This window comes from Petromyzon marinus, chromosome 37, assembly GCF_048934315.1.
Source record: "Petromyzon marinus isolate PM22_M1 ecotype Great Lakes invasive population chromosome 37, UKy_Petmar_22M1.pri1.0, whole genome shotgun sequence".
NCBI lineage: Eukaryota > Metazoa > Chordata > Hyperoartia > Petromyzontiformes > Petromyzontidae > Petromyzon > Petromyzon marinus.
In genome coordinates this window covers 16,490,890-16,510,642 of record NC_133703.1, presented here as the reverse complement: position 1 = coordinate 16,510,642, position 19,753 = coordinate 16,490,890, and the positions used below count along the sequence as shown (strand labels likewise).

Sequence of the window (19,753 nt, the reverse complement as noted above, 5' to 3'; positions counted from 1 at the left end):
TTATTACATGCGTTTTTCTGGATTTTGTTGTTGTTATTCTGTCTCTCACTGTTCAAATAAACCTACCATTAAAATTATAGACTGATCATTTGTTTGTCAGTGGGCAAACGTACACAATCAGCAGGGGATCAAATACTTTTTCCCCTCACTGTATACTATTTGCCACGGTATATGGATAAAAAAAACTTGGACATTGACAGAAATAGAACAAAGGCTAAAAAATTGTGTGAAGAAGCATGTTGAGGTGCATGGATCAGAGAATATATGCACTTTAGAGACAACATAATACGTAGGTTTTCGCAGCCTATGTTACGATTTATCGTTGATTTCTTTTTTCTTTTAGGCCACGTATTAATCTGACAAAATGTGTTCCTCAGACTCCTCCACCATCTAACAAGCCAAACAAGTTAATGGTCTTGCGACGTTGCTGCATATTCACATACCAGTTATTATGGTTTCAGTTCGTCGGCAAGTTAAATAATAATACCAGATTGTTACTCTGACTCTCTGGATCTTGTCCTGATGATGCTGGTTGTCATTTGAAACAAAACGTCGTATCTAAATCTCAGTGAACACATTTGGTAGTGAGGATTGTTCTTCAACTCGCCGGCGAGCTGAAAACGGAAACAATTGGCGTGTTAAGTGCTTGTGCACGTGACTGTCAGTTTATTTGGATGCATTAAGTTGTGGAGGGTTCTTCAAGATATTAGGATCATTGTTGTGGCCTAACCCATAAGTCAATGATGGTCACAGAAATATCATGTTGACTGTTAAGACTCACAAGTGGGGTTGGGCAGGAGATGTTTCGAGAAGAGGTAATGATTGTGGTCAATGCTACCAACAGAGTGGCAGACGAAGTAGGGAACACAACTGAATCCACCCGATGGATGACTGCATCACAGCGCCATGAGAGATGCCAACGGATTGGGAAGGCCTTTCATCCAGCAGTGGATGGCAAGTGGACGATTATGATGACGACACTGTGGTGATACCACACTGAGAAGACTAGGGCTTCTCCAGGTGTGTTTCTGGAGACAATGCCTCCTTATGTACCGAGCCTTGCGCAATCATGTAACGAAGATAAAAGTGTGATGATAGCTATTGAGTGCCTTGCGCGCACACACACACACACTCGTACATGTATGAATACACTAGTGTGCACTTTATAAATTATGTAGCTATGTATCATCTTACCGACGCATTCTTGAGTTCATTAAAAAATAGTCTTTGCCTTTCAATGTGATAAATAAATAAGCGACAGCCACTCAGAAAAAGTGCCCTAATTGCAGTCGTTAAGAGTAATTTTATTATACACAAAGCTATTTATCAGCATTGTTTGATCACAGTTTCTGGGGTAATCAATAGAGACTTCGTTGAATGGAAGATTTTAGTGTGTAAATTAGCTCGTAAAACACGGTGAATGCCAATGCATTTGATGTTCACCTTGCCGTGTGTTTGTGTACATCTCTTGAGCCCTTTGTCAGTCCACTGGCGGATAAACACCTTGTCAGTTGGGGGAGAGGTTGTTTGAACATACTTCAGCACACTGGTCAGCTTGGGTTGGTGAAGGGGGCCCAAGACCAGTACAAATATCACTAGCCACTGGTTTTCAGCGATGGTTGTGAATCAAACTCGGGTTGAGAGGTTCAGCGTGCGGTGTGCTAAACCACTGCTATGAACATGACATGTACAGTATTTATTTAGCTCAATTTCTCCGTGAATCAATTAAGCGTGTTCTATTGACACTACTACAGATGGTCAAATTAATTTCCAGTTGGATGCTCAGACAAATTAATCCGTTGGTTTATTTTATGTTTTATCATGGTGTCCTCTGTCCTTACTAAATTTGAACGCTAGCGTCGGTGTGAGCTTGCCATTCTAGTTTGCGTGCTTGAGTAACTTAGCACTTTGATCACGCACTACCCAGGCAGTTACGCCACTGTGAGAATGAAAAAAAAGCCTTCGAAATCATAATCTCTCAATTTGTCAGCTTTGCGGAGCCTAACCGGTCATTACACAAGATGAACATCACCACCTAAATTTCACGTAAAATGAGTCGTGCGATTGAACCGAATCAGAATATTTATAGTTTCTTGGAGGAATCCGATGAGCTACAAAGATGCCCTTGACTGTTACCGTAGTAATTTGCCATGATTAATTGCATCACACAGACAATTTTGAGTAATTTTGCAAGCCGTTTAATAATGACGATGGTTGCCCACTCGCGCAGAAAGCCCACTTGGTTGTATAACATGAGGGCTGGGTTGTTGCCGCTGCTTGTGTGCCCAGGCAAGAGGTGTGAACGTTTGGAGAAATTTTACAATGGCGTGCGAACCACTGGTGGTCAAACGGTGTGGACGTCACGCGGGCCAGAAAGCAGAGGCACATTGCTAGTGGTTAGCAATACCAAGACTGGTATTGCTAACCACTAGCTTTGTTTATAGTTACAGCAATGACTATTTAAGTTTTGATTTGTGAAGAAAATCATTGGCCCCATAACTTTATAATAGTTAGACACTGAAATTGCATGTAAAAAATATATGAACACTACAATGAGTTATTTGCCACGATATATTTGTTGGTAATGCCTCTGCCAGGTCTGCCTTGCAACAAACTGCTGATTTCAGAATCGGAATCTTTGTTTATCTTGAAGAAATCCTATGAGCTATGAAGCTCTTTTTCACATATTTATTGTAGGGGCAGGTCAGAAAGTTACAGCAATAAATAATAGTTACAACAACAAACAATACGTTTAAGAGAACGCTTACAAATATAGAAACTACGTACAGGCGACGTTTCGGGTAATGACCCTTCTTAATGACGCATGCAGGAAGACCACCCACTGAACAGACGCAATGTTACCATCTTTACAGGACGTTGTGATCATTAATGCGCGGAATGTTGGCACTTCATAAAATCAAATACCGTTTAATATATTTTGAAATCTACATAGCCCTTGCCTGGTTCTAAGTCAACGAACTTGATTAATTTATGGACATGACGGTATAACACACCGTCGCCACTAACTTCTGATCCTGTGCGGCCACGATCCATCTTGTTTCTTCTTGTGTGCTGCTCTGGTCACTCTGTGCCTGGCCCACTCGTTCTTGTTTGTGTGTTGATCTGACTTGGTGGAGTGGCTGGCCCCCACCATGGGTGTGTGGAATTTACACCGTTTGATTCGGGGCCATGAGTGGAGATGTTCACAATAAAGATCAAGATGTCACGATGGCCAAAGCCGATAATGCCATCACACCTCGCCAGTGCTTTCTATCCTGTGCCAGATCCTGCACCTGCTGCACCGTTTACACATGACCTCCAAGATCTGCCCTCGCAAATAAACTAAACTATGAAACTATTTTTATTTTAAAACTTAACTATTTTCATTTTACCAGGTGAGGTCCACTGAGCTATGTAGCTCTTTTTCAAAAGCGACCTGGCCACATATGACAGCTCAACGAAGTGCCTTATGTGGAAATTTATAGTAACCGAATACTCTGAACGCATGTTTCTAAATGTGGAGGAAAAAGCCGGAGGACTCGGGGAAAAGTCCACACGACCACGAGGAGAACACGCAAACTCCAAATATACAGGCATCAGGGTTGGGATCGAACCCACGCCTCTTGCATACCAGGCGAGGTAGTTAACATCTTGCCACCGTGGCGCCCAAATCTTGGCGTGGTGATGAGCAAATGTCTTATTTGACTGTGACTTTTCTTATGAAATGCGCCTTCCCTCGGCTGTCTGCGTCCCCACCGCTGGATTTGTCATACAAAGGCGACGACGGCCCGGACTCGCGTGGCTGTTGAAAGCGTTCACCGACGTCATAGCCTTTCCGGTGCTTGTTTCAGGCAATGGCAGAGGTGCAGACAAACACGGCGACCCTGAAAGACGAAGCGAGCAGGCGGCAGCTCACGCTGGAGAGGCAGCTCAACGAGGCCCACGCGCAGAGGGACGCTGAGAAGAGGACGTTACTGGAGGAGCACGGCAGGGAGACGCAGGTGCCCTTTTAAGCCGTGATCAGCACGTCCACACGTGGGTTTGCGAGTCGGCACGGCACGGTCGGTGTTTGCTTAACATCCAAATGTACGAGTGACTTGTATGATGCCGTGCAGCAAGGATGAGGGAGCATTCCGGTGACATCAAGGGTTGCAGGTAGAGAGCAACATTGTGTGCTTAGTTACGCGAGATGGTTGCACGTCATGGAACTTTATGTGCACACACGAATGTACTCGCACATGGACATACGGTCATTGTAAACACATTTGCATCCGAGCGTACTCTTGGCCAGCCACACATAACTACTGTGCATGAATACGAATGTCTTTTGTTTATCCAGTAAAGCCACAGTGAGTTTGAAGACTTTTTTTCTGGTAGGATCCTTACATTAGGATGTTTTGCCAGTTAAATTAATGAGAGGTTGGCAAATGGCAGGGAGCCAAAGAACCTTTAGAAATCCACGCATACGAGGCGGGAACGCTCAGAGTTGCACACAGATGGATTGAATCTACTTCCTGTACTGGGAGTTTCATCTCCATATATATAAAAGGCAAAGTTGTGATTGTGTGTGTCTGTTCAAAATGTTTAGCGTTCTTCCCGACATGCAACAAACTTGAAATTTGCCATGTGGGTACTTTCCAGACTGTACACCATGCAAAAATTCTAAAAATAAACTTTTTTTTTAAGGGGGGGGGGGAGCTCAATAACACATTTTTTTTGCACGGCAAGTGAGCTGTGACGTCAAATCTGTCCACGTGACCCTCGCACATGGAAGCGCAACGCATTGTAGTGGAGCGGTTAGCGCTACGCCGCGCTACGAACCCGGCGACCCGAGTTCGATTCCCGCTCACTGCCACCACCGGTGACGATTATTTCAACCGCTTCTGCACCTCCCCTAGGTCGACTCAGCCTCGAACAAATAACTGCTGTGGTGTGTGAACATCGCCACTGGGGATGCAAAGGCGGCCGGGCGTGGTGGATCCAAGTCCCGTGCGAAGCCGGGTAGTACAGCTAGTAAATGTATATATGATCCACCAACCTCCGTTTCCAGTATGCTGGATTACAGCCATCTGCCATCACTTACGAGCATACACATGGTAGTTCGAATGAGCACTTATATTCATTCAGAAATTCATATATAAATGCATGTATAACTATAAATATGTAATTTTATATCTAATAGCGTATTTAGGTTCAGTAAAACAATATTCGAGGCATTACTTTTAGGATGTGTACATTGCGTTTTTCGGTGATGCGCCCATCATCTTCACTGCAGGATCAATTATTTGAGCATCCTCTACTATAATAATAATCATGCAATTTACAACAAGCACAATCTTTCACAGCCAGAAGATTTACCGTGACTGATTCATTGAAGCCGAGATCAGTGCCACTGGCAAGCCAGGCGAAAGAAACTGGGTTTTTAAGCGTCTCTTAAAAGTCGATGTGTGGATTGAACGTTGCTGTGGACGTGCAGCAGCGGTACTGTGATGGCCGCGTTCCAGACGGTGGGGGCTGCCGTGGAGAAACGACTCCCAGCAGCGATGGTCCTGGTCGTCGGTGTAGAGAGGAGGGGGTTGCGAGTCGCGCTGCTGCTGCTGCTGCTACAGAAAGTTCGAACGTGAGCTGGAGTGCTCGGGAACAGGAGTTGAAAGCCCCGCGCGTTCAGAGGCATCGATGAAATGAACGCAGGTGAAGAGTGGGGAGTCATCGGCGTAGGAATTGCATATCACAGCATTGCTGTCAATGAGGCAGGCGATGGGAGACGTGTAGGCCGCACACAGCAGTGTGAAACTCAACTAAGACTAAACGTTTTATTTTAGCAGGTAAGGCCCACTAAGCTCTTGAGCTCTTTATTTCAGAAGCGACCTGGCCACAAGTGATTGCTCGACGAAATTGCCCATCGCGTGGAAATGTATCGCGGCCAAACACTCGAAGTGCACGTTCGTTCTAAAACGTGGTGGGGAAAACTGGAGCACCTGGAGAAAAATCCATGCGACCGCGGGGAGAGCACGCAAACTCCGAATATACAGCAGGCGTCAGAGTTGGCATCGAACCCACGAGCTCTTGCATTCCAGGCGAGGTAGTGAACATCTCGCCACACTTGCCCAGAGTCCCGGGGGACTCCACCGATGACGACTACCCTCTGAGCAAGAAACTCCTCTCTGAGGGCAGGACGTCATCCATTTTAGGGCTGTACCACTGACACCGAAGCCAGATACCAGGAGGCCAATTACAGAGAGGGTTTTGTTTATGGTGCCGAAGGCTGCAATGTTATCAAGGGTATGTGCGGGCCCTGTAGATCCCAGCGGTGCTGTTATGGTGTTGGGCATGTTACTGTGTGCAGAGAAAGGGAACTTCCCCAGTATGAAGGTACACCGGTGATAATGCTGGTTTCATGGCCAATAGTATTTGCACTTTTGATTGTTAAACCAACTTGCAAACAACAAGCTCAACATGCGCCAATTTTTAAGAATTTGCAAAATGAGACTAATTAGTAGAATATGGAGAGTTGCACAGGTTTAGTGTTTTCGGCATTGTATATTTCCACGGCAAATTAAATATTTTTAAACAGTTTTGGACACGAAATGTGGTGTTTAAATGCAGTGTATCCCTCTGTAGCGGTGTTAAAACTCTGCAATCTCTTTTTTCCGTGTAACATGAAATACCAGAGCAGTTACAGTTTTTGTATAATACAACTCTTCTGAAAGGCTTTAAGACTACAAGGATGGTTTCATGTGTTTTCTCTTAACTGGGGAAATAATAAATATTAAGTGAAATTGCTCAGAAGAGCGGTGAGACCAATAACATTGCTGTGTGATGCATTGCATTCACTTCTCGGGTGCACTTGCGTTAATTATGGTGGTGAATGTGATAACGAAAACTTAATTAGTGTTTCAATAAGAAAGCAAATTGCACATCTAGGATAGCTTATGCACATTTAATTTGGCAGTTGTTCATTGTTGCGATTCACATACTTGCTGAAACAGTGTCTGATTTTCTTGACTCTTTTTACCATTGAAACACATCACTTAAAAGCTAAAGAGATACTTTGATTTGTGGGTGTCTAGGTAGGTAGGTGGTGGGTGGATGGATGGGCAGATAGTTTTTTTTCACACATGGTGGGTAATTAGGCAGGTATATATGTAGGCAGACATGCAGGTCGGTTGGCAGATAAGTGGGTATCTTTGTTGGTAAGGAGGTACAAATGGAGAAAATATGTATGGTGTGTTAGTTGCTATGTAAATTGTACCTGAGAAGATACATCTTTAAATTTGTGAGAGGCATTTGAGGCATGTCCATTGCAAAGGGCACAGGGATATCTTCTGATATTTTGAATTATCATTACACTTGTTTACCCAGGAACGTCTCACCGAGCCTCTTGACTTTTCTAGGAGGGTCCTGCCAAGTTTTCGCAGTAGCGGTCGATTCGGCTGCTGTGCATAGTCCCAATTGAGAAATTCGCAGATAATTTTTTTAGCACAGGGAGGTTTTGGCCAATACCATTTACGATACTTATTTTTTTTTCTCTATAGGAGGAAACCAGAGAAGCTGGAGAAACCAATGCAGAACAGGGAGAGCTCTAATCTCCAAACACGGAAAGACGATATATATGATTTCGTTATATTATTATCATATAATTTTGTTACGTGGCCTACGACAAAAGGGAGAGGACATGGCCCAGACATTGTCCAGTGTACAGGTACGCAGTGGAATGTCACATTTAAGGAATGTGAGAGATGGCGATATCTTTTGAAAGCCTTCATCCAACAGCGGATTGATCATGGCTTATGATGATGATATTGCATATATATGGCTATGTTATATTTTTGTAGCCAGCAGATATATCCCATATCCATTTTCAGCATTGTTGGTTGTAAATATTAACCTTTTCAAAATTAAATAGCTAGCTATAGCGTCACCAGATACAATTCACAAATGTATGAAAAATATATACTGATCTTCTCGTACTTTTATGGAGAAACATGTGGCATTAATTTACTGCATGCACAATACTTACATTTCCTGTCTCGTGAATCTACCCAGCCCAGTGGCACTATTGTTGGATCTCTTGCATAACAAAATTCACAGTGGTCGACTCAGCCAATCATCTTCCCTGGGTCAATACAACGAAGTACCCCGTTTTTTGGTGCCAGAAAGATGTGTCACTCCTTGAGCGTATTAGCCCAAGACAAAGGAAAGTGGAAACAAATTACAAAATGTGCAGTGGACGCCTACGGGCTAGCTGCCCATAGATCGTGATGATGATGATGATGACCCCTTTGTGGGATGTCACCTGTAGTCACTCTTTGGAAAGACAGGCCCCTGTCATGGGAATGTGTAATTCCCACCAATGGCACAGAGTGGCGACCAGTGGACACGAGCGTCAACCAATTGCTCGCTTAATCAGGGAGGCACTTTGGTTTGCTGTATATATATATATTTTTTAAGTTATGGGGGTTAAACAAAAAAAGTTATTAAGATCCATTTTTCATTTTAGAACTGCGGCAGGCTTATATTCCCATTTGAAAGTGGAAGAATGGAGTTTGTCCTACATCTTATGGCCGGCTGTAATCCCCCTGCGATGTGCCTGGCGTCCTTTGCCAACCTGTTGAGCCTGGTCAGGTGGGGCTGTGCTTTACACATCATCCTGCAAAGTCTGTTTGAGCAGCGATAGCGTAATCCCTAACCCACACACCTTGGAGTAAGCTTTATTTTGCTTATCCTTTCACCTGTGATGTTATGCCATTGTTCACTATGTTTCGAGTGATAATGTTTTTCTTATTTATCCAGGAAAGCCACAATGAGTTACAGGACTATTTTTCTTCATGAGGGTCCTGCTACATTTTTGTTTTATTCCGAGATCTTTTCAGGCAATTAATGAGTGTTTATGCAAGTGGGATTTAACCAGAGCACCCTTGGAAAACACATGCAGGCGAGAGGAGGGGCAACACTGATAGCGATTTGTCCCCTTTCTCCTGGCAAGCCTCCTTAACGCCCACTGGAAGGGGGTTTCACAACATTTGTGTGATCCACCCACCCTCGCCTCCACCGTGCTGGATTACAGGCATACATAACCATCACCGCCCAGCCCGGACTGTGTGATGTTTCTTTATTTACTGAAGGAAAAAAAAATTGTGATTTATTTAAAATGATGTTTGAAAGTTTTCTGCCTACAAGAAAAAAAAAATGCTTTCCTACTGAAAAGAGAACTTTTTGGCCCAGTTAGTTTTCACGTGTAGGTTCAGCACATTATTTCGAGGTGCCAGAGAGATAGTTTGTGTTTATCGTTTAAAAAGTTTCAAAGCATTTCAATGTGAAAAGATGGCGAGCTCGGAAGAAACGAAACAGACATATTTAGAAACACTTGCGATGACCTTTGGATTTTTCAAAAAAAATACTTTTAGGTCAGGCGGCTCACTGAGATCCTGGGTCTGAATCCAGGCAGCCACCCGTAAATAAACTAGGATCGCAGATGTAGCGAGTCGATGGTCTCAGCTCGTTCACCGTTGTCAAGATTATATTTATATTTTTAAAACAAATATTATGCAGACTTTTTTTTTCCCCCACTTAAGTCAGCATACCATTGCTCTAAAAACTAATCTTTGTAAATGTGATTGACGTGGAGTGAACATTCTTTACAGAACGTGAAGGAGCTCCATCTGACAATGACTTGGAGAGGTGCTTTTCAAGTGACAGAAGTAGTTTGTAGTGTCATCTCGCAGGACGCTGCCACAGCAAGATGCGATGCAGCATTTGCTTAATAGTTATAGAATGACATTTCTTCATCTCCTGGTGCATCTGCAAGTGCACAAATGAGATGTAGCATGATAATTTAAAAACATCTCAATAAAACCTACAATTCTTAATTCAGACATGTCACAATCAGAATATGTATTAATACTGGAGGAATCCGATGAGCTATAAACCTATTTTTCACAGATGTCCAGTAGGGGCTTGATAAGAACTTAACAATCACAAGCAATACAAAAACATGATGTCGCTTGGAGTGACAGAATTTCAGAGACCAATTTAGAAAATATGATAGACCAAATTAATTAAAGAATAACAGTTAAAATTGGGAACCAGTCATGATAAAATAAAAAACTGGATTTTTAAGACTGATTGCACAGACACAGAAACACCACACTATGTCCAGCAGACGAAAGAAAGGTAGTTGTGGTGTGAGAACCTGACACTATACATCTGTGCTTTAATAAGCAATGGGGTGGTACTCATCAAAAGGGGGGCACTCTATTGATAGGCAGTGGTGGAAATTCCACTTCACAGTGGTGGCGGCTAAAATACGATGGCCACTTCCAAACTTCCACAAAGTCCTCCTTATTTTGTTTAACACGTAGGCTTTCGCGACCAATATCATCCATAATACAGTTTTTTTGGGGGTTATATTGCGTACATATATAAATCTGTCGTTAAACCTGCCATTACCCGACACAGCCAATATGTAAGGTTTGTCACGTAAAAAAAACCATGGCAATTCGATACTAGTACAGCACACCGGTGTGCTATTCTAATTGTATTTACCCAGGGGAGATGACGGCTGGAGTCTGATCAACCAGGATTTGAACTTTCCAGCCTTGTGGTTGTGTACTTTAATCACAGTGCCACCATACTGGAATACCACCCTTATCAATAATAACACTATATAGCTTTGATTTGCAAAGTTATGCTCAGTTTAACACGTAGGCTTTCACGACAAATCTCATCCATAATATAGTTGTTTTGGGTTATATTGCGTAGATATATAAATGTGTCGTTAAAACCCGCCACTACCCGACACAGCCTTCTAGTAAGGGTTGTCACGTAAACAGAACGTGGCCAGTTCGTCACTGGCACAGCACGCCGGTGTGTTGGAGAGCCAAGCCACAACATTTACAATCTGAGTACGACGTTTCGCCAGTAAATGCAACGAGCTTCATCAGGCGACAGCCAGATTTGTGGAGAAGTCCAACTGTCTCATTTCTTATATAGAGGCGTAGATGTAGAGACCACACATCTGTGCTCTTGCGCAAAGTGGGGGGGATTAATGAGTCAACGTACATTATGCATGCACATTATGCGACCCCTTTGATTTTGTCCTTCCTGTCCATTGTGTGTATTAAAATAGCCGTACCAAAGGTAATCCCTATTGAAGTATGGTGCCCTTTATAGGCATACATTTAAACAATGTAGTCGCTAGTTTTGGACTACTACTGGCCAAGACTAATTAGAGAATCTATCGAAATTGAAAAAAATAAATATCATTTTAACCGTTCTGATAGCGGCCACCTTAGTGCTGCGTGGAAGTGAATCATCAAATAATACATTGTTTAAATGCATGCCTATGAAGGGCACCATACTTCAATGCGCATGCATAATGTACGTGGACTCATTTTGAGCGCACAAGTGTTGCCATCACATCTACGCCTCTCTGTAAGGAACGAAACAGGTGGACTTCTCAACAAATCTGGCTGTCGCCTGATGAAGCTGGTTGTAATTACTGGCGAAACGTCGTGCTCAGATTCTAAATGTTGTGGCTTGGCTCTCCAACACACCGGTGTGCTGTACTAGTGGCGAATTGGCCACGTTCTGTTTCATTCACAACCCTTACTAGTTGGCTGTGTCGGGTGGTGGCGGGTTTTAACAACACATTTATATATTTACACAATCTAACACAAAAAAAACCTCTTATGGAAGTTAAGCTCATATGCAAACTAATAGGTTTCCGGGTCCATGCTTGTGAGACCATTGTTTAGTTGTATTTATCTCAAAAAAGTGCACGCACTCTTAACCATCCCAGCACACAAACATGCTGACGTTCCAAGCACCGCCTACACAACTCCATGAAGTCATTAATTTTGACGATTTCCGTTCTGCTATTTTGCCGTTGAATGTGGCCTCAGCAATGTGATCACAGGTGGCTGGTCCTATTTGGCAGACTTAACCACACCACACTTAGTGAATGTAACATTTCTACTGCTGGCTAAAGGCTGACAACAGAAAATATATTGCCTTCCCCATTGCTAATTTGCGCAGGGAGACGCTCGGACTTTATTTAAATGTTTTGTGGCTTTAACTTTGTTTTGCTTTACTTTGAAGAGGCGTATATTTTTTTGTGTTGGTCCATGGAGCTCGGTTCTTGCTGTAATATGTGGATGTCCAGCCCCTGTAGGGAACACTTTGAACATGTATCGACCTCGGTCAATTTTGACCAGGCCAGAGATTGTGTCAATCTGTAATGGGATTTTTTTTCCGGGACACTGCAGTTAATGCGTGTAATCCCTGGGAAGGGTGATTGAGGAGCGTGGATTGGCATCTGGGACCAAAGTTAATTCGCTCGAGATGGAAATTCATACCAGATAATCTTGTGCGCCTGGAACTTTTTTCAAACCTTGAAACTGTTCGTTAGCCTTTTCCATGAATCCCTGGGCTCCCGAAAGGATTTAAGGAAAACAAAATGGCAAAGGACACTCCACGTGTTTAAAGAAACCACCGTGAAAATAGCTTCATTTATTTGATTCATTTATATTCCATGGCGAAAAAACACACATAGAAAACAATCGATGCGAAGTGCGCAGCTGCAATTAGATTTTAAAGAAGCACAACCAGACTTTCTACTAGATACAGTGTTGGTTAAGCCTTGCAGATCTCCTTTACAGAGGCGGTAAAGTTTAGTGCCGACCGTAACTTTACTCGGCATGGCACATATGCCGCCGCGGTTGTCTTCGGTAAACTGTGCACGTGTTTTTCAGGTGCTCGTGCAGCAATCTTGCTCGAGCGTTTTGGCGCACACTGCCTGGGCTGATGGTCAAAAAGTCAAATGCCAAAACAACATACTTATCTCATTCGAGTGTCGTTTAAACGAGCTAGTCCTTGGGGGGAGAGTTGGGGGGATGGAAAAATATAACCCGACGGCCCAAACTTGGCACAATTTTTGTTTTGGGGTGGTGGGGGGGGGGGGACCTTACTTTAAAGATGTTGTCGCAATGCCCGCGATGCGATTCTTTTTTTTTTTTACGTGAGTGGAGATAGCGGAGGTTTAAAGAAGTGACGTGAGAAATCTTTGCGACTCACTCGCGCTGCTGTTCGGAGGCGGCGGCCGCCACGGGTGTTTTGATCCTGGCGCAGCCCTGAACGTCTCACAGCCACGGCCCCCTTGGCGAGCCCTCGTGGCCTGCCTCGTTTTTGGAATTCTTCTCTTTTTTTTTTTTGCTCCTCTCGTCATCAAAAGGAAATCAAACTTTTTGAAGTCGCTTGGCTTCTGATGGCACACGTGTGCAAACGTCGTCCCTGCAGATGGTTCCAAGCGGTTTGTTGGAAACCCGCTCGCTCGTGGATTCGCCCCCTGCATTCGATGCAGAATAACCAAAGGCAAAGATCATTGGTGGATTTACTTTAAAAAAAAAAATGTTTCGTCAAATGTGTTGCCTGAATGACAAAGGCATTGCATGCTGTTGTGGAAATCTTCATGCTTTTACCCGCCCACAGTGGCACACTCTTGTGATTACTGTCACAGGCTCTTTGATGTTTGCTTGTCATTAGAAGGTGAGCTTTTCTTAAAACACTGCACAGCATTACCGGTGCGGCGGCTGTGAGAAGTGACCCGTTAACCCCCCCCATGCAAGCTGACCCTGTGTGGCTCGGCGGTGAGAGCAATGACTGCCACCGGGCTATCCGTTCACCCATCGTCTCATCGTTCGCTGCATTCCGGCCGTACTCGCAGTGGGATTCGTTACCACCGACGTAAAAAAAAAAGTACTCTTTTTAAGCGGTACGTTACGACAATTTTTTTTTCCGATTTAACGAACGTGCGGCAGAGGATAATTTGGCGTTTGCTTGACGGCAGAGTTTGAAGAGCCCAGGAAGAAGGAAGACGTCGGCTCCCACGCATTTTATTTCCCGGCGTTCCTACCCCATGCACTCACGAGTAGGAGCCACACGGCAGCATCAACGGCATCTACAGCGGCAGCAGCAGCAGCAGCAGCAGATGTGCATTAGCTTGCGACAGACCATCCCGGAGAAATGAGGGAGGAACAAAAAGGAATCTGCCGAGGTCTCCCTCCATCCGCTGCCGACCCAGGGTGACCCGCAGTTGTTTGAAGCGGGCACGTGTCTGAGCTGGAATCTGAAAGCTGAGCCGGGCTGGACGGGGTCTGCGGCGTTTCAGCGGCGATCCGATACGGCGAGCCTGCCCCGACATCACAGAGCCGCGCTGCAGCTGTGTGTCTGTCTGTGTCTCTGCCGATCACTTTGTCCTTGGGAAATGCGCCTGTGTTTTATGTCAGCGCCGTTTTATGTCCCACAAAGGAAGTAAGTACATCAATAAATAAATAGGTTCAAAAAAGTAAATGCAGGAGCCCAACAATGGGTTTGTAAAATGGGGAAGACAACACCGCATTCTGAGCAGTGTTTTCAGGCCAAAGGGTGGTGCTTCAGTGTTGGGTCACTTGACAGACAGGCAGGGAATTGTACCTTATTTATATATTTATTATTTATAAGACTGTAGGTCAAGAGGATAGGAATGTTGTTGCTTATAAACGAGCACAGTGTATGTGACACTACAATCATGCTCGCAATTGCTATCCACAATTTCTAAATGCAAAGAGGTTAAGTTGGTGCAAGTACAATATAATCCCCTTTCATGTGCACGTCTTTGATCAGCCCTGCCAGTTACAGAGACGTGCTAAACGCCCTTCGCATCCTCATTATGTGCAGTGCATATGTACACACACACACACATGTGTGTGCGCACACACACACACATTTAATAGTAACCACCTATCTGGGCCATTCTCTGGGACATGTGGGCCTCATTTGAGGTTCCCTTTAGGTGGTTTAGATACTGCGCATGCTGCATTCTCATCTCATGAGTATGGATCCCATCGCAGCTGCTGTAGCTCGCACGACACAACTTGCCCAGATGGATTTATAACTCATGCCTGTGTGGTCGTTAGAGTTCTCGACTTGCAATCAACGTGTTGTGAGTTCGAATCCTTTGTCAGGGTTTGATTGTGCTCGGGAGGATTCTTCCAACGTGGAATTTACACCACTCACTGAGGGCCATCAACAGACATGATCTCCATCCCACGTTTATTCAATAAGGGTGTGGAGGCTTTGGCTCTGATTTGATTTGATGAGGTGTACACGTTGAGTGGGATGCTGCCACGGTGTAACGGGTTAGCAGCCTACGCTGGATTTGCAAATCCAGATGTGCGTTCGTTCGCTCTCCTGGTCTCGCAGTTGAAACAAAGGTGCAAGTTTCCTAAATCTCCTCCTGCTTTTGTCCACCCAACAGTATGTATGTACGTTGAGATTCTTTTGCACCATTGGGTGGACGTTAGGCGAAAGGACCTCCACAAGCTCTAGAGAGTCCCTCTCGTCGGTATTTGGCCCACTCTTCCACACTGGTCAGACACCTTTGAAGAGGAGGGAATGCCCACACTTTATCTCACCACTATACGCGATCTGCCGATGGGCTCATTGTGGTTGTGCCCATTTTTACTGCTGGGTGGACATTGGCGGGGTGGGCGGGGGATTTAAGAAACTTTCCCATTGTAAATTTACATTTGAATTCCGTAATAAAAAGTGCACATGAATAGAAGTAACATTTTTTAATGTGTTTTTTCTTTCATGGCCAAAACTCCCAATACTTTAATGTAAAAAAGTGGGTTTTTTTTTCTCTCTCTCTCCTCTGGCCAGCAAGTGCCACTCTGATTACGGTTTTCTGTGCAGTTAATGCTTGGCAGGAGAATAGAGCTCTCAGCGGTGTTTGGCAAGCATCAGGCGCGTTTGGATTTGATATCACAAGGGCTGCTTGCTCCTCCAATTTTCCTTGATCCTTCACTGTGGCATGCCCTGTTTTGAAGCGTGCAAGTTTTCAAGTTCTTATTATTATTTATTTTCCTTTTTCTTGAGTTTGTAGTCAACTTTTTGCCAGTTAATGAATGTTTTGCAAGTCTTTGAAAAGTTTTATTTGAAAAGAAATACATGTTGCTCTTATCAGTCGCCATTAAATGTTGGCTATTGTATGGTTTCACATATGGAACATTGAACAATCAACTCTTTTACTACGTATTCTTGGTTCTTTCGGTAAAGTCACGTAGAAGGGAAACAATAAAATAATAAAAATATAAAACAATACAATTCTCTCGACGTTTCGACTGCAACACAAGCAATCATCATCAGATGTGAAAACCACAGCAAGAAAATTTGAAAAAAGTGGCGGTTTTTTAACGTTAGCACCACGGAGAGCGATTTGACAGTTTGTTCAGATGGACGAGTCCATCTGTGTTCGGAAAAGAGGAGGGGGGAGACGAAAAATAATGGATGCGGACTGAAAGCTACATTAAGCGTGATCAATCAATTAAGACCCGAAATGGTCTTAATTGATTGATTAATCAATTAGAGCCTTCAGCAGAATAAAAAAAAGTCCAAATGTCCCTACCATCCAACACCCGTCCTGGTCCGATGGTCGATATTTAACATTCCTTGTAAAGGGGACGAGTCTGTATCAGACAACCACTGTTCACTTTCAAGAAAGTAACTTTTTTTTATTACACCAAACAGTTCACGGGCTACATGAGTAATTGCATCTGAATGCTTTTGATTCTGAATGTTTCTGTTTCGACTGGAAATCAATTATTAAGTTTTCTGTCCACTTACATTAATCTTGGAATGCAAGGATTGCAGAGCATACGCAGGCTAAAGTCATTTTAACTTCGAAGAAAAGTGAGTGTCCTTTGGCAGGACACGTCGCTCAAAGAGAATGAGGGGCAGTGGTTGAGACCAGGAACGCGCCCGAGAGAGTGCTTCTGCCGCGGACATGGAGCGACGACATCAGCTCTTGTGCCAGTGCCAGGTACATGATTAAATTACAGTGCAACGGCTTAGGTAAGCCTTCGTCCAGCAGCGGATGAATCATAGCTGATGATGATTTATGAATTTGGTTGAATTACATCTCTGTACGCAATACGCATTTCAAGTAGGAATTGTATACAGCTTTGTTTTGCACATTTTCTGAGCCCAGGCCGAGCAGCCCAAAATTACCAGGCGGCTAGCAATTGACGTAACTATTGCGTTAACTTTATGAGCATTAAAAATGTATGCCTGCAGCACATAAAGGGCACTTAGTTTAAGCTGGTCTGTCATATTAAACCAATGACTTCACACTACTCCACCAATGCATTGCCAAGGCGAAGTGTCTCACTGCTCAAATGAACGAGTGGCGTAAATTACACGTGCTCTTGGAGGAGACCAGTCATGTCATTGAATGACCACCGTTGACTTCCCTAAATGACTGGTACTCATTTCAAAGTGGCACCTCAAAGGTAAAGGTTTGCGTTGACCCCCTGACCAGGATTTGAACTTGTGACCTTTCCGATTGCGAGTTAAGTCGCGTGTTTTTGTCCAGATTCTCTGGTTTCCTGCCCATGTAAACAAGTAGTCAAAGCGGACTTCGCCAAACATCCCATGCCAGGTCTTCCTGAATTACTCACGAGACTCTGATGGGGTTCCCCTCGCAAATGCAGGCTACAATATTATTATTGAGAACAGGAGGTGACTGCAGGAGAACGTTATTATAAGCTGGGTATTGCAATGGGACGCTGTACTCCCACTGAGAATTGTAAATACACGCGAGCAGCCTTCTCTCAATCCACTGCTGAATGATGGGAGTAATGGAGGGTTCATTAACTGGTGTGGGTTGGTGAAGGCAAGGGGCACTGCGGTGGCGAGATGCTAACAACCTCGCCTTGTATTACAGGAGGTCGTGGGTTCGATCCCGACCATAACGCTTGTACATTTGGAGTTTGCGTGTTCTCCGCGGTTTTTCCCTCCGCGTTTATAAACATGCGTCTTGAGTTTGTGGCTGCGATAAATTTCCACGTGATAAGCCACTTCGTTGAGCTCTCATTTGTGGCCAGATCGCTTCTGAAATAGAACCACGTAGCTCAGTGGTAAAATAAAAAAATTGTAGTAATATGTGTGGGGGAATAGAAGTACAGTGCATACGATGGAGCTTGCTCTACTGACATCTCCTGCACTCTGTGAAGATAAATGGACGCCTTTAACAGATCGCTGCACAGAGTAACAAAGTTTATTATGCAAAGTTCCTTAAGATTTACTTATGCATTGTGTACATCAAATGTAAAACATGAACTGTGTAAGTATAAACATATATTGATATACTAACTCAGCGGTATTTTCACTGAAGCTTTCTTCTCTAAATGCACTGACCTTTAAAGTTTAATAAATATAGTATTTTTAAAATTTCTAATACATCAGGTATTGTAATGGTTTTAATGAGGCAATGTGCTTTTATTTCTTATTATATTTTAACGTATTTATATACGTGCGTGGAATGTACGTTCCTGTCTTTCGTATTGTGCATACTGCAAGAACGAAAGTGAAATTCATTGAGGCTAAATTTCCTTGACAAGTCGTCATCACTTAAACTGGCGAAAACATCGAGATGTACAGTGAGGGAAAAAAAGTATTTGATCCCCTGCTGATTTTGTACGTTTGCCCACTGACAAAGAAATGATCAGTCTATAATTTTAATGGTAGGTTTATTTGAACAGTGAAAAACAGAATAGCAACAACAAAATCCAGAAAAACGCATGTCAAAAATGTTATAAATGTATTTGCATTTTAATGAGGGAAATAAGTATTTGACCCCCTCTCAATCAGAAAGATTTCTGGCTCCCAGGTGTCTTTTATACAGGTAACGAGCTGAGATTAGGAGCACACTCTTAAAGGGAGTGCTCCTAATCTCAGCTTGTTACCTGTATAAAAGACACCTGTCCACAGAAGCAATCAATCAATCAATCAGATTCCAAACTCTCCACCAATGCCAAGACCAAAGAGCTCTCCAAGGATGTCAGGGACAAGATTGTAGACCTACACAAGGCTGGAATGGGCTACAAGACCATTTACAAGCAGATTGGTGAGAAGGTGACAACAGTTGGTGCGATTATTCGCAAATGGAAGAAACACAAAAGAACTGTCAATCTCCCTCGGCCTGGGGCTCCATGCAAGATCTCACCTCGTGGAGTTGCAATGATCATGAGAACGGTGAAGAATCAGCCCAGAACTACACGGGAGGATCTTGTCAATGATCTCAAGGCAGCTGGGACCATAGTCACCAAGGAACATTTGGTAACACACTACGCCGTGAAGGACTGAAATCCTGCAGCGCCCGCAAGGTCCCCCTGCTCAAGAAAACACATATACATGCCCGTCTGAAGTTTGCCAATGAACATCTGAATGATTCAGAGGACAACTGGGTGAAAGTGTTGTGATCAGATGAGATCAAAATAGAGCTCTTTGGCATCAACTCAACTCGCCGTGTTTGGAGGAGGAATGCTGCCTATGACCCCAAGAACACCATCCCCACCGTCAAACATGGAGGTGGAAACATTATGCTTTGGGAGTGTTTTTCTGCTAAGGGGACAGGACAACTTCACCGCATCAAAGGGACGATGGACGGGGCCATGTACCGTCAAATCTTGGGTGAGAACGTCCTTCCCTCAGCCAGGGCATTGAAAATGGGTCGTGGATGGGTATTCCAGCATGCCAATGACCCAAAACACATGGCCAAGGCAACAAAGGAGTGGCTCAAGAAGAAGCACATTAAGGTCCTGGAGTGGCCTAGCCAGTCTCCAGACCTTAATCCCATAGAAAATCTGTGGAGGGAGCTGAAGGTTCGAATTGCCAAACGTCAGCCTCGAAACCCTAATGTCTTGGAGAAGATCTG

The 19,753-nt window shown here is 43.9% G+C and overlaps 1 protein-coding gene across 1 annotated transcript in view; it reads left to right on the top strand.

Moving 5' to 3' along the window:
- LOC116949692 (centrosomal protein of 112 kDa) overlaps nt 1-19,223 on the top strand; it is a 128,063-nt gene extending 108,840 nt beyond the window's left edge. The window contains exons 23-24 of the mRNA XM_076072337.1: nt 3,852-4,001; nt 4,899-19,223. Of these exons, the coding sequence (XP_075928452.1) occupies nt 3,852-4,001; nt 4,899-4,922 (174 nt within the window). The 3' untranslated portion in view covers nt 4,923-19,223. The remainder of the gene's footprint in view (nt 1-3,851; nt 4,002-4,898) is intronic.
- The last annotated feature ends 530 nt before the right edge of the window (nt 19,224-19,753 follow it).